At 43.9% G+C, this 15,328-nt stretch overlaps 1 protein-coding gene across 9 annotated transcripts in view; it reads left to right on the top strand.

Annotated features, from left to right (window-relative positions):
• Positions 1 to 15,328, top strand: part of UNC79 (unc-79 homolog, NALCN channel complex subunit) — a 538,994-nt gene that overhangs the window by 149,491 nt on the left and 374,175 nt on the right. For all 9 annotated transcript variants that reach the window (XM_069637971.1, XM_069637972.1, XM_069637973.1 and 6 more), the window contains one exon: positions 955 to 1,182. In XM_069637971.1, coding sequence (XP_069494072.1) covers positions 955 to 1,182 — 228 coding nt within the window. The remainder of the gene's footprint in view (positions 1 to 954; positions 1,183 to 15,328) is intronic.

Here is a 15,328-nt window from a genome sequence, read left to right on the forward strand (position 1 = left end):
AGTACATTTTTCTGAAAAAACTCATCGAAATATTTAGGGGAGGGTCGGAAAAGTATATATAAGGGGTGTGGTGGTCGGGAATAGGTAAAAAATAATAGGGGGTGGGGGTTTTGTGGGGGAATAAAAAAAATCAATTTCGATGAGTTTTTTCGATGAAAAATACTTTAAAAAAAAAACTCATCGAAATTTCACCCATCGATGAAATGACATAGAACCATCCATCTCCACTGCGATATTGCGTTTACCTGGCACTGCGAATGTCCCCTTAGTGTCCCCTTAGTGTCTAGTCAACCCCTTTTTGAATTCTGTACCTGCTAGCGGTCACCAGAGCTGGGTGCTGGTTCCATAGGAATGTTACCCTCTTTCCATAGGAAAACCCTTCCCTCCTACCCTTGCGCCTTCCCTGTCTCGTTTCATGACCCCTCGCACTGCAGGCAAGGTGTTTACATCTCTCAGTCCTTCTACCCAGACTATTAAGTGCCAGGCTATTATGTAAGTCTATGTAAAAAAGGACGAGCTTACTTGACCTAGGCACTTAAGGGGTTAAAACACCATAGCAAATTTCACAGGGTTCCCAAGGCAGAACTCAGCATATTGTTCTGATCCTGGACCACAACTTTCCTCTTTTTCCAAGAAGGTGCTTGACATAGAGCTATACAAATATATTGAGGTTATGAGGCCGTAGTCAAGCACAACAATACATATTTATTATTTACTGTTTCTCAAATGATTCTGTCTTCAGGAACCATTGGGCATATATTCCATACCACCATAATTATAGTTATAATTGTTCTTTTATAACATGCTTAATACCGGTGACCAGTTTCTAAGCGCAAGAGCGGGATTCGAACCTGTGTTGCTATGCGTTTGTCTTGCTTCCATAGTTGCACGTGCCCCAACCAATCAGCTGCTTGTTTAAATATCATCCTATATTTCCTCCGCTCCAATCTTTAGATGGAGTTGCAGGATGACGGCATCACCATGGGCCTCGAGAACATCCTTTCCAAAGACATCATCTCCATCATCAACAACGTGTTCCAGGCGCCGTGGGGCGGTTCGCACACGTGCCAGAAAGACGAGAAAGCGGTGGAGTGCAACCTCTGCCAATCCAGCATCCTGTGCTACCAGCTGGCGTGCGAGCTGCTGGAGCGCCTGGCGCCAAAAATTGAAATTCGATTAGTGGTAAGTTTGGAAAGCAGCTACAAGTGTTGACGTCTGGACATTTTTGGCATGCAGTGGGACGTAATAGGCTTTGTGGCGGCAGTGCTGCAGACAGTCAAGTGGTGATAGAATCTCAGGGGCTACAACCAAAAGGCTAGCTAGCCCCCTGGTCCTGACAGTCCCGACATTAGCGTAGCCCTGGATCTTTTCCAGACCTAGCAACACCCCTGTCCCTGGGGATTCTCCTTGGAATTATTTCCCTTTGGATTCGGCACAAGGGTTCTTCACGTGCATGTGGTGAGAGGGTCACAACATGCGTGCAGAGGATCTGGGGTTTCTTTCTATCATCATGCTAAGCTATGTGAGGAGACAAAAAAGGCGAACACACGTCTTTTCGTTGTTGATGCACAAAAAGGCACAGTGGCCGAAAGGAGATCAATTTGTGAAGTTGAGTATGTTCCTTCACATGGTGGCTGCATCAGGTATCGAGTGGAAAAAGATGTCCCTGGAAATTCTGCACAATCCTGATGGTCCCACAAACAGCACAGTGATCATGGTTGTCCACTTCTGGATTATGGTTGTGTTGTGTCTGCCTGCTAGGGGTAAAGAAAGGAGGTGTAGACACATCGCGTCCCAAAAAATGGCTAGAATATGAAGATTCAGGGAAGAAATCCAGTAAGGACTTTGCTTCATTTTGTTTTACAAATGGGAGCAATTACCGATGTGAGGTCCACGTACAAGTATCCTCATAAGCATTGGGGTGTGTGGCCTTGGGTCCTAGAAGGTGGGTTGGCAGATAGCTCTTGTTTGCGGTCCCGGTCAGATTCTTTTCAATCAACCTTATAATATAAAATCATAAGTGACGATTTTGCATAACGTTTTTATGTAACGATTTTTGTAACACTTGAAATTGGGGTCATCGTATTTCCTACAGACATGGTTTTTGTGTCATTCTGTTCCACATTTAGCCTGCTTTAATGGTATGCTGTCAAAATCTGCAGTCCCTAAGGCTTTTGAAGTTTATTCACTGATGAAGTTGTGTATAAGTGACGGTTTTGTGTAACGATTTTTGTAACGCTTGAAATTGGCATCATTTTATCCTACAGACATGGTTCTGGTGTCATTCCGTTCCACATTTCGGCCACTTTAATGGTTTACTGTCCAGACCGCAATTGCTGAGGCGTTTGAAGTCCATTCAATGTAGTTCATACACTGATGAATTTGTGTATACATGTTGATTTGGTGTCACGTATATTTGTTTTTTTGTAATGCTTTATATTGGGTCATTGTATGTCCTACAGACATGGGTCTGGTGTCATTCCGTTCCACATTTCACCCACTTTAATGATATACAGTCCAAACTGCAATTCCTGAGGCGTTTGAAATCCATTCACTGGAGTTCAGTCACTGATGAAGTTATGTATAAGTGACGATTTCGTGTAACGTTTCATATGTGTCTGGTGGCATTCCTTTCCACATGCATCCAACTTTGATGGTATACTTCCCAAATCTACAATTCCTAAGGTGTTTCATGTTCATTAACTGACATTAACTGATGTGTTGTGTGATGAACTTGTGTAAATGATAAGTGACGGTAGCGCTTTGAATTGGGGTCATTCTATGCCTTAAAGATATGGGTCTGCTGTCATTCCGTCCACATTTCTACACGATTGCTGGTATACTGTCCAACTTTCAAATTCCCCAAAGGGGGATGCGAATGAAGCAAGCCCTTGGTGGAGTATCTGTACAAGTGACCAAGCCGCCGAGTTCAACGCGCAGCAGTCGCCAGAGGCCCCCCCTAGTTCACCTAAAGATACAAGTAGACAATCTGTATCAAAACATTAACACTGTATACCAAATATTTTACCAATTTGGGCAAATGAAAAATAACACTAATAATAAAAATCTCAACCTTTTATATTGTGCTTGCTTCAACAGTTTCACCCTTTTATAGGTGGGCAAATAGCAGGTGATCCTATTGCCTAACTTAATGCCATTCAATGTATTGACTTTGAAAGGATGGAGGACTGAGGAGTCACCTTGTAGCTCACACAAAGATATGAGTAGTGGAAGGTCAACCCACTGATCCATCTGCTAAACATACAGCTGCTATGTACAACTACTAGATACATCTGCTAGATAAAACTGCTAGAGACATCTGCTAGAGTCATCTGCTAGATACATCTGCTAGATATAGCTGGTAGACGCAACTACTAGAGACATCTGATCGATAAAACTGCTAGAGTCATCTGTTAGATACATCTGCTAGAAATAGCTGCTAGACGCAACTACTAGAGACATCTGATAGATACAGCTGCTCGATACAACCACTAGAAACATCTGCTAGATTAATCTGATAGATACAACTGATTGAAAGCCATCTCAGCTTGTTGGACTCTGCTACCAAATCACGGGTATTGGATAAAGGTATGGCTACGTTTGTTGAGTACCTGTCCATGATACAATCTGCGGCATGAGAGTGGAAGACCCCACTGTGATCCCGATGAGCATTGCAGTCAAAGGGCCTCATTACGACCCAGGCGGAAAGTTACCGCCTGGGCCGTGACTTTAGCACCATGGCGTAAACTACGTTTACGCCATGGTGGTTGGCGGACTTACCGCCCCATTCCGACCTTGGCGGGGCGGTAAGTCCCCAATCCCCATTTACCCTTCCCCATTCCCATTTTTGCCCCATAGGGCATAATGGGAGTGGGGAAGGCGTTAATTACGCCACCGTAAATTACGGTGGCGTAATTAACTCCATGGTCCCTTAGCGCCATGGATTTTAACACCCGCTAAAAGCGGGTGTTAAAACCTCCATGGCGCTAAGGGACCTCGTAATTGGCGGTAAGGGGTCGGCGCAGCTAACGCTGGCGTAAACCCCTTACCGCCAGGGTCGTAATGAGGCCCAAAGTCTTTGCAAAGATCTCACAATCATGATTTCCTGGATGTAGAGATCAGATGTTCTTTGCCCCTGACAAAATAACTAGTAATTAGTTGCTTATTACTTAATCTAAAAAGTTGTTTCACTTTTGTTACATATTAAGTATACATGAAGGCATTGTTAGTGCCCCTTATTATTAAGAGATATCAATTTTCTTTGGCATGTAGATAACAATGGTTTAAACCTTATTTGCTGCATTACGGATCTGTGAGGTGTTTCACTAGATATTTAAAGGAATTCCAGTACTTAAAGCTTTTCCAGCAGTAGTAATTCTTGCACGCTAATCTCTACTCTTTGGTGGATGCCTAAGTGAGGGTCCCACTTAGTGAGGTTAGTGAGGGTCCCACTTAATGAGGTGCCTTAGTGAGAGTCCCACTTACCGAGGTGCCTGAGTGAGGGTCTCCTACTCCTCTTTCTTACTGGTGACCCCACAATAGATGGTTGTGTCGTAAATTGTATGCTACTGGTTATTCACATTGATGTTGCCCGGCCACATTCCCCCCCCCCCCCGAATGATGAATGGCCTTGCCTTTTTCTAAAAGATGATGTGTCAGGTAGCGGCACTGCTGGGCACGCAGCAGAGTCTCACACTGGGCGCGCTGCCATAAATTACAATTTCATCTGAAATTGAGCTGCCTGCTGAGACATTGTGTACATGTTCCTGTCATAGCTGGTAAATATGATAGATACATGGCATCAGAAAATGGGGTTCTTGCCTTGTTTTTTTCTTCTCCAAAGGCACCAGGGCCTGCCCTGCGGTGGTGTTGAATGTTTCAGCATTTCCTTTTTTTTATATCCTCCGCTCTTAGTCCATTCCTGATCTTTGATTATTGGCATGATCCATGCATAGGAAGCTTTCTTGAATTACAAATCTTGAGTCATGATTTGCTGCGAACATAAAGTGAAATGATTTCTAACACTGCTGTTATGATATGATAGGTTATTTATAACACGCTTAATACCCAGAGGTTTCTAAGCGTGGACCCGGGGATCGAACCTGTGTTTCTCTGTGTCGTCTTGCTTCCAAGGCGAGCACGTTGCCCCTGAGCTATCCTCCTGGTTAAGGGACCCTGCGCGGTTTACTGTATTTATATAATGTGACGAATCTGAGGATGTCGTCCCTTCTTACCTAGATGGAGACCTCTCCATGGGCCAAGGAGGTGCGTCCACAGCACAATTGTCCCCATGGGGGTGGTGCACCGAGGGAGGATCACATGGGGAAGGAATTGTTCTATGGGATTGGGGCCGATCCTCATTAGGGAACATGGTATCAACCCGCTTTACCTCACCCGACCCCTTTTCCAAGATTACGCTCTATGATCCCCTCCCTCGATAAAGCTAATATATATTAATGCCAAGTTAGTAAAACTAACCTACATTGCATTGTAGTTGTTATTTATATAGCACCGTTTACCATTATTATAGTCACAATGCGCTGGTGGTGGGAACACCCTCATTAAACCAAAGTCCAGAGTGTTGGAGGTCATGAAATAGGATTAGCATGAGTGAGTGCATTTGGCCATGATCAGGCTTAGCCGAGCTGTCCAGGCTCCGGTAGAAAGTAACCCATGTGGTCAGGCATGAGGATGGGTGCTGAGTGGTGTCAGGAGATGGCATGAGTGCTAGAGACTCGCTATGTGTTCAGGGTACATCTGTCATATGTCTTGACTGCATACTGATGTCAGAGGTGTTGAGGCGTAGTCTGGTGTAAGTAGGCAGAAAACTATGTGACCAGCATGACTGATTTTGTCATAGACGCTTCTGTATTCTGATTTGTGCGGGTAGCCATGCCTGCGGTCAGTGCCCACCGGAGTGGTGCGCTATACGGACCTAACAGATTAGGTGGTAATTTGTTGTATGTGTCACTGTCGCCGGCGACTGGCGTTTGTGGCGAAGGTAGAAACAGGGACGCCATTAAAGTGTTCCGTTACGTTTCTTCTCTGTCTACTAGCCACGGTCTAGTTGTTTCCAAGATGGCCGCCGCCATTTGTTTATCTCACTCGGCTGCCGGCGGCTCTGCGCCTTGCAACTGAGTTCTTTCTCGCCCCCGTTGCTTGCACAAGTTCCCTGTTGTCAGTTTTGTCCTTCTATCACGCCTTTTCGGCGTCTGTTTAATTCCTTCTCCTCCCGTTCCCATTGCTCTCTCTCTCCCTCTCTGTTCCGCTTGCCTTCTCCCTTTGCTCCCGTGCTGTTTTTTCCCTCTGCTGCCTTTTCTCGCTCCCTTGGGTTCCCTCGGACATCTCGTATTATCCCGCTCTCTCTTGTCCTCCACTTTGTGGGGAACTCACCTGTATCCAGCTACCTCCTTGGTACTCGGCGGAGAACCATTCCTACCTGCTACGGATCCGGTCGACTTCCACCATTCCTACCTGGTACAGATCTGGTGACTTTCATCTTTCCTACATGCTACGGATCCGGCGACTTCCATTGCCTTGCGACCACTCCGGATCCAAGGGTTTTTTGCCATCCAGTGGCTTTTTCCCCTCTGGCTGTCGCGGAGGGGAGTGACCGAGGGATTTCTCAGTTTTGAGTCACGGTGGCTTCCTTCCGAGGTAGACCCTATCTTCAAAAAAAGAAGAAACCTTACATTGGACTTACCCGCAGAAAGAAACTGGACTATTCAGGTGAGGAGGAGGTGATCGGGGAATGTAGTAATTCTAGTGAAAACGAAGACATTGCTGACCTTCTAGCTGATCCCGTAGCCCATAGCGCCAGTTTTGATAGCTTGCAACGCCAGGAAGAAGTTATGGCTACGCCACAACAACTGCAAGAGCTAGTGACAGCTGTCCAAACCCTCAACGCAGAAGTCCAAACACTCAAAGCTGACAATGTGGCGCTCCAGCAAAGAGTGGCTGCAAGAGAACAACAGACATCTGATTTGCCCCCACTACCCTTGGTGTCGGGTAAATTCGACGGCTCGGAAAGAAAGGTTAAGGAATTTCTGGAAGCCTGTAATATCCACGTCACCTTCCGCAGGAATGCATTTTCCACCGATCATTCCAAGGTGGGTTTCATGATTACACATATGACGGGAAACGCCTTGGCCTGGGCTACTCCATTGGTATCCCTATCTGACCCAGTTCTGCAGGACTATGCGGCCTTTAAGGAACTACTGATACACACCTTTTTGCGAAACGAATGCTCACACGTGGCTAGCGAAGACCTGCTGGATGTGCGTCAAGGGAGTACCGACTTACTGTCCTATATTTCCACCTTCAAGAAGCTCGCTGCAGAGGCCGGTTGGCAAGAGCAGGCCCAGTACCCCATATTCTGCAGACTGCTGTTCTAAGAATCGATTTTTCGCCTGACGGAACGAAAGAACGAAAAGAAGAAGGCTCGAGGTCCACATCCTTTCTTGAATACGCACCCATCTGCCTCCTCACCTGCATCGCGTCCTGTCAGAGATGAACCCATGCAGGTCGGAACCACCAGGTCTCCGTTGACTGCCGAAGAAAAGAAGAGGAGGCGCGAAGGGAATCTTTGTTTGTATTGTGGAGCTGCCAACCATCTGCTGAGAGATTGCCCTGATGTGCCCCCAAGGAGATCGGGAAACAACCGCCCTCGATAGTCAGTGGAACTACTGGCTCTACTGAGTCCAGGCTCTAGTGGAAGTCCAGGCTCTACTGGATTGTGGGGCAGCTGGAAACTTCCTTGACACCTTTTGGGCTGATAAATTGGGTCTGCTTAGGATTGAGAAAAAAGAGGACCAAAAGGTCGAAGGAGTGGATGGTACACCTCTATGTTCGGGACTCATTACTCACACTACCGAGGAGATTCAAGTATCCATTCACCAGCATTCTGAAACCATAAAATTTGACATCATACGCTGCCCATTTTCCGGTCATATTAGGAATTGGCTGGCTCCGGAAACACAATCCAACAGTGGATTGGTCTAAGAATCTACTAAGTTTTCATTCCGCTTTCTGTCTACGAGAATGCCTTCCGGAACCAACGTTCGAAATTGTTAAGACCATGTCCGCTGTTGAAAGTAGTTCCATCCATTGTATACCGGAGCGCCTTTCTGAATACACGGAAGTCTTTCAGGAACAGACCCCCATCAAACTTCCTCCACATCGTCCAGAGGATTGTGGTATCGACCATGTACTCCAACCTTGGGTCCTCTTCCTTTGTTCTTATTTACTATAGGGTTGTTGTGCCAAAACCCTCTATTCCTCCTCTGCACCTCATAAGAATATAGAGATCACTCCTTGTGGGTGTTTAAACAATACTTCGCAATACTTTCTCTAATTAGGTGTGCATTTACCTTACTACTATACCTTGTTGTTTGTTCATTGGTTCCTTTCCAGTGTGGCACAACCGGTGGTAGCACCCTTTTTCCATAACATTTAACTAACATGTCATTTTCACGTATCAACGAATTGACTGATAAACACGCTACAACCTTCGCATTTGGCAGTGAGGAAGCAAAACGCATTTTGTCCCTTATCAAGAATACAGAACATAGTTTACAATCCACATCAAACCCGGAGAAACTAGTCTCTCAGTTGGAAAAATTGATCAGGCGTGAAATATCTCAAAAACTTCACGCTACTACATTAGTTGAATACTATAAATCCCAGAGGATCCCCAGAGGCCTTAGGGTATATCTGAGACCGACCCTGTGCAGCGAAAGTAAAGCATTTATTGCTAAATGGGACCAAATTTTGAATAAATGCTCACTTGACCTTATTTTACTAACGATTGAAGAACTTTCGAAATCATTGACAAGTTTAGATACAGACATCGATACGCTTAAAACACAATTATCAGAGTTTAAAACAGCGGAGGAGCTCAAAAGTCTGTTGGAGGACATCAACGTGAAATTAAATCATTATAAGGTTGACATTGAACAAAGAAAATTAAGGAAGTTCAAACGTGATACCTTCGATTATTTGAACGACATCGTCTACTCTTGGCAAGAGTTCTACCACCATCGAAACCAGAACAGAAATAGACCACCACACCCGAATTCCCCCAACTCGGGTAGCGACAGCAGCAGTGGGAGCTTAGGGGACCCGATTGGTCAAATTTCAGGACAACAATCAACAGTATCCCAGAGCGAGACAGAAAGCGCCAGAATAGAATCATCAATAGATCAACATACGGGACGAGCAGCAACAACAGCTGGGGTTTTTTTAGGCCTGAGAGACCGGTTAAGAGAAAGACCCGAAGAGGGAAAAAGACCTCCAAAAACAAAGAACAAGTAGTTGAGAATATCGTGATGAATATTTCAAGCAAACATTTATCAAGCGATCAACTCTTTATCCTGAATCGGGGCCTATCATTTGTACCCACGAACAATACATCAATGTTTGATGAACAAGTGTGCCTACACCGTCTCATGAGAAAGATTAGACTCAAGATGTTTTTTGAAAATGACCCTGGACAAGATGACACTCCTGAAGACAATTTAGAGCTACGACCTAAGAGCTTGTTCGACCCACCCATTCAAAACCCTATACTTGATTTATTTGAGAAAAAGGTACTTAATGATCTGAAACAGATTAACTACCGTAAATCATCTCCGATTAATATCAAGAATAGTCAACTTGAGCACATTGAAACCTTGGCTAAAGATGAAGATATCACCATCAAACCTGCAGACAAGGGCGGAGCCATAGTAGTTATGGATACGAGCTACTATACCACTCAATGTCTTGAACAACTTAACGACCAGACAACATACAACAGATTGAACGGGGACCCCCTTCAGGGCCTAAAAACTAACATCGAGACCCTAATCAATAATGCACTCGAAAATGATTGGATTAGTGTTAAAACCAGTCAATTCCTTATCAATAAATATCCTATAACACCAGTATTTTATGGACTCCCCAAAATCCATAAGGACAGTCAGAAACCTCCACTAAGACCCATAGTTGCAGGGACGGAGAGTATATTCGATCCCCTGGCTATCTATGTAGACCGCCTTCTCCAGCCTCTGATCCAGGTAATTCCTACCTATCTCAAGGATACTACTGATTTTCTCAACTGCTTAGCAGAAATTTCAGCTATCAGTAGTGACTGCATCATATTCAGCATGGATGTATGCAGCCTATATACTTCCATACCCCATGAGGAAGGTATTAACGCTGTGGAATGGTTGCTCCTCAACTCGGAACAAATACGAGGTAACCCAGAGTTCATTATAGAATTACTGAAACTCATTCTACATAATAGTTACTTCAGATTTCAAAAGACCTTTTACAATCAAATATCTGGCACATCCATGGGCTCTGCTATGGCACCGGTCTATGCAAACTCTTTTATGCATAGATTTGAAACAGAACATGTCCTAGAGAACCAAATATGGTCGAGTAAGATCATATTATGGAAACGATTCATAGACGACATATTTGGAATCTGGTGCGGCACAAGAAGGGAATTGGACAATTTTCTGCTCTACATGAACACAGTACATTCCAAAATCAAATTCACAATGGATGTGGGGGAACCAGATCTCCACTTTTTGGATGTAAGCTTGAAGATCTATGAAGGCAAGATAGTGACCACCATTTATCATAAATCTACAGACGCTAATAATCTCCTACATTTCACCAGCTTTCATCCCAAACCGATGCTAAAAAGTCTCCCCTACAGTCAGATGCTGAGACTGAAAAGGATTATAACAGACCCAGCGGGCTTCGACATTGAATGTACTCAATTGATTGAACGCTTTGAGAAACGGGGTTATCCCCATGATATTTTACAAGATGCCAACGTTAGATCAAATCATCTAACACAGAAAGATCTGTTAGCACCTAAATCTAAAACTAGTTCCACTCCATTGATGTATATTTCTAAATATTCACGTCAAAGTTTCCAAATTGGAAAGTCAATAAGAAAACACTGGTCACTACTACAGAGTGATGAACATCTGAAAGAACTTTTTCCAAGAGCACCAATGATGGCTTTTAAAAGGGGTCGTAACCTTAGGGATAGACTCGTGAAAGCTGAAAGACCTGACAAGGAGAAACAAACATTCCTACAGACTAAAAAAATGGGTACTTTCCCATGTCTTAACTGCACCAATTGCAATAATGTAATTAAGGGAAACACCATCTCTCATCCATCGACTGGCAGGAAGATAAAGATCAGAAGCTTCGCCACCTGTTTAACAGCAGGCGTCATATATGCTTTGAAATGCCCATGTGGTAAATTGTATATTGGACAGACCACGAGGTCCCTAAGAGAACGAATTTCAGAGCACAAGTCTACCATCCGTTGCCTAAATCAGAAATCACCGGTAGCCAGACATTTCATGGAAGCTAAACATAACATCAGCCAATTGAGATTTCAGGTCGTTGAAGTTGTTAGCAAACCACAGCGAGGTGGTAACTATACAAGATTGTTGGCACAAAGAGAAAAATTCTGGATATACCTTCTAGACACTAAATACCCAAGGGGACTCAATGAGGAAACATCCCTTAACTGCTTTATCTGAGCATTTTTTAACAGTCTAGATATTTTTGTCCTGTAGACCCTGCACCCTATAGTATACACCAACATATTTACTAAGTCTTGGGACATGGGTTGTCAGCAACGATCCAATAATTACCCACCTGATATATGAGATGATCAGTAACATAATGGCTCCCGATTGAACAATAGCCATCTGTTGCACAAATAGCACCAACTATGGGGACGCCACCATTTAAGTAGAGTATCTACGTCATGTTACACAGTTTGTACTCCTAAATGCTCAGTTGCAAGCAAGGATCCATAGTTGAGACCCTTGTCATAAGATGTAATCTACATTGGTATCCCCTAAGGCTAAACATTGAATATGTCACGTACAACTTAGAATGTGAGGACACCTGGTACTCGTAACCAGATGGTTCAGCCAATCACAAAGAATGTGAGGACACCTGGTAGATTTTTTATCAGATGTTTCAGCGAAGTGTAATAAAAGAAATGAATGTTTATGGGGACTCACCTATACTTGAATGCCTTAGTAATGCCACATTGTTTAGCACTATCACGTAAAAAACCATTTGAGAAAATTATTCTGATTTCTATATTTGATCACTATGGGTGAAGCATGGACTTCTTAAAATCATGCTATTGGCATCATCATCCTGTTTCAGTTATTTGATGATGCCACTATGAATTGTTTACATGCTACTTCATTGATTTACTAGTGTTACCCAGACTGCTTAAGATGGCCGCCACATTCTGTTACGATTGGGTTAGTCCGTCTTTGATGTCTCTCCACTGAATTTAGCCCGCTAAATACCAGACTTCTTCTACACGGTCCCTGGTTTCCATGGAGATCGTGCTAACAACGAGCAGAACATTGCCGATTCAATAGAACATCGCGATGGATTAGGTACGCGTTCTTCCAACTTTCTGCACACTCGACTCACGCTATCTATACTTTACTAAGTTCTGCAGGCTTACCTACACTCCATTGTCTTTTCACAGACAACGGCTGGCTTTAGGACTTCGCCGATCAATTTTCACCTGCTCCCCCTGAGATGTTACACGTTTCCCAGAGACTACCACATCATTGAATCGTGCCGCAGAAAGGTATTTTGGCATATCCTGACCAATGTATTTTGGTTTTCACACTTGTATAGCTACATCGAATCACACATGGTGACCTGTACGTGATTACTATTTCATACAGGTCATATCGAGAGTGTCGGAACACCAACCGGCATCAGGAAAATACTTACATCGAGAACTTGGCTCCTCTAATATGCAACCTTTTGACGCACCGCTCACTGTGGGTGGCTTCTCAGCCACAACATTAGACCTCTATAGGTTAGTACACTTTACCTAGAAAATGTTTTTCCTTGTCAAAACAACTTCGTTGGGTGAGTAGCCCGCGTCAACCAGACTCAATTAAATTGTCCTCCTCTGGGTCATCATGTCTGCTAGACTCCCACTAGAGGTGCTAGGGAATGCACTAGACTGATATTCTTTGGAGTTGTTTTCAACTAAAAATATAGCAACCCTGGGTGTACTAAACTGAATTTGAACAATATAGAGCACAATATGTGTATATATTCAATCTGATTGTAGGTATGAAACTGTATTTTATTGATCAATGAAGCTTATATAGACATATACTCTCGTTTGATTGATTGATTTCTTTTTGATCTTCATTTCTATGTACACAATGACTAGACAGTAGATCCACAAAGGCTTCTGAAGAAGAGGAATCTCCTCGAAACGCGTCAAGCCACAGAAAGTGGAATCTCAATCAATCATCTTTACGTTGACATTATAATGTTGTTGTGTTTTTCCTGCCTTGACTACACATTGTTTTATGTATTAATAAATAGGTGCTCATTCCACTTTTGAACACCTAATAAACCAAAACGATTGTCCTTCTGTTCTAAGTTAATAGTCTCGACAAATCATTTTCCTATAGATAGTCTAAAAACAAATATTTTGAATTTTACCTTAAAATATCTACGCCCCTGTTGCGTAGACTTAGAGTGTGCAGGGGACGGGAGGACTCCAACCTTGGGTCCTCTTCCTTTGTTCTTATTTACTATAGGGTTGTTGTGCCAAAACCCTCTATTCCTCCTCTGCACCTCATAAGAATATAGAGATCACTCCTTGTGGGTGTTTAAACAATACTTCGCAATACTTTCTCTAATTAGGTGTGCATTTACCTTACTACTATACCGTATCGACCATGTACCTCAGGCATTGGTCCCCTTTGGGAGGATGTATCCTCTCTCGGTATGGGAGAAGGCTGTGCTCCGAAGCTACCTTGATGATAATTTAGCAAATGGACTCATAAGGCCTTCCAAATCCCCTGCAGGGGCCTCTCTGTTTTTCATACCCAAACGGGATACTAAGGAGCTGCGGCCCTGTATCGTCTATCTGGGGTTAAAGAGAGTGACCATAAAAGATCGTTACCCTATGCCCATCATCTCAGAGATTCTAGAGACTGTTCAAGGCTCCGTTGTGTTTACCAAACTAGATCTACGGAATGCTTATGATCTACTCCGCATAAGAACTGGAGATGAGTGGAAGACGGCGTTTCGCACTCCCTATGGTTTGTTTGAATACCAAGTCATGCCGTTTGGCCTAGTCAATGCACCTTCAATTTTCCAGAGATTCATGGACCGATTATTTTCTGGCCTTCTGAATCTTAACACAGTGGTTTACCTGGATGACATTTTAGTCTTCTCACGGAGCCAGGAAGAGCATACTCTGCATGTCAAGGAGGTTTTGCGCTGATTACAACATCACAGCCTTCTTGTAAAACCTGAGAAGTGTGCATTCGCTCAATCCTCGTTGTCATACTTAGGATTCATCCTATCCGACAAAGGGGTTACCATGGACCCAAGGAAGGTGGATGCCATCTTGTCCTGGCCGTCGCCTTCTTCAGTTAAGGATATTCAACGTTTTTTGGGGCTGGCAAATTTCTATCGGAAATTTATTCCGAAGTTTTCCCTACTCACTCTTCCCATCACATCCCTTCTCAAGAAATCCACGGGTCCTTTCATCTGGTCCAATGAGGCTGAAGAAAGCTTCCTCAGTTTGAAACATAAGTTCTGTACAGCTCCTATCTTGAAACAACCAGATCAGCTACTACCCTTTATTCTGGAGACCGACGCTTCTGCAGCTGCAGTAAGTGCCGTTCTTCTTCAGAGAGTCAAGGACCTCGAGCATCCAGTGGCTTACTTCTCCAAGACTTTGAATCCTAGCCAACGCAACTACTCTGTCATAGAAAAGGAACTACTTGCTATGAAGTTGGCTTGTTTGGAGTGGAGGCATTTGCTTCAAGGGAGCCTACACCCGTTCCAGATACAAACAGATCATAGAAATCTGCAAATACTCAAGCAGCAAGAGTGTTATAACACCCGTCAGGCCAGATGGGCTCATTTTTTCGCCCAGTTTGATTTTGTCATCACATTCATTCCTGGCTCTCAAAATCTTGTCGCCGATGCTCTCTCTCGCAGAGACGATGTTATGTTTCCCTACAGCAAGGAGCTTATGTTTCCTCGTACTCGGATCATATCTGCAGTGACTAGCTTTTTGGAAGAAGTAAGAGGAGCCTACCTCCACGAACCAACTCTCAATGTGGGTAATCTTCCAGTCACCACTAAGGACAGTTTGCTCTTCATCCACGGAAGACTGTTCATTCCATCCAAAAGTCTCAGACGACGGGTTACTCAGTGGTGCCACGATTCCAAGACAGCAGGTCATCGAGGAGTGTGAGGTACTCTGGAGCTTCTGCAAAGAGCTTTCTTTTGGCCC

The sequence above is a fragment of the Ambystoma mexicanum genome, chromosome 14 (assembly GCF_040938575.1).
Source record: "Ambystoma mexicanum isolate Mex_15411 chromosome 14, UKY_AmexF1_1, whole genome shotgun sequence".
NCBI lineage: Eukaryota > Metazoa > Chordata > Amphibia > Caudata > Ambystomatidae > Ambystoma > Ambystoma mexicanum.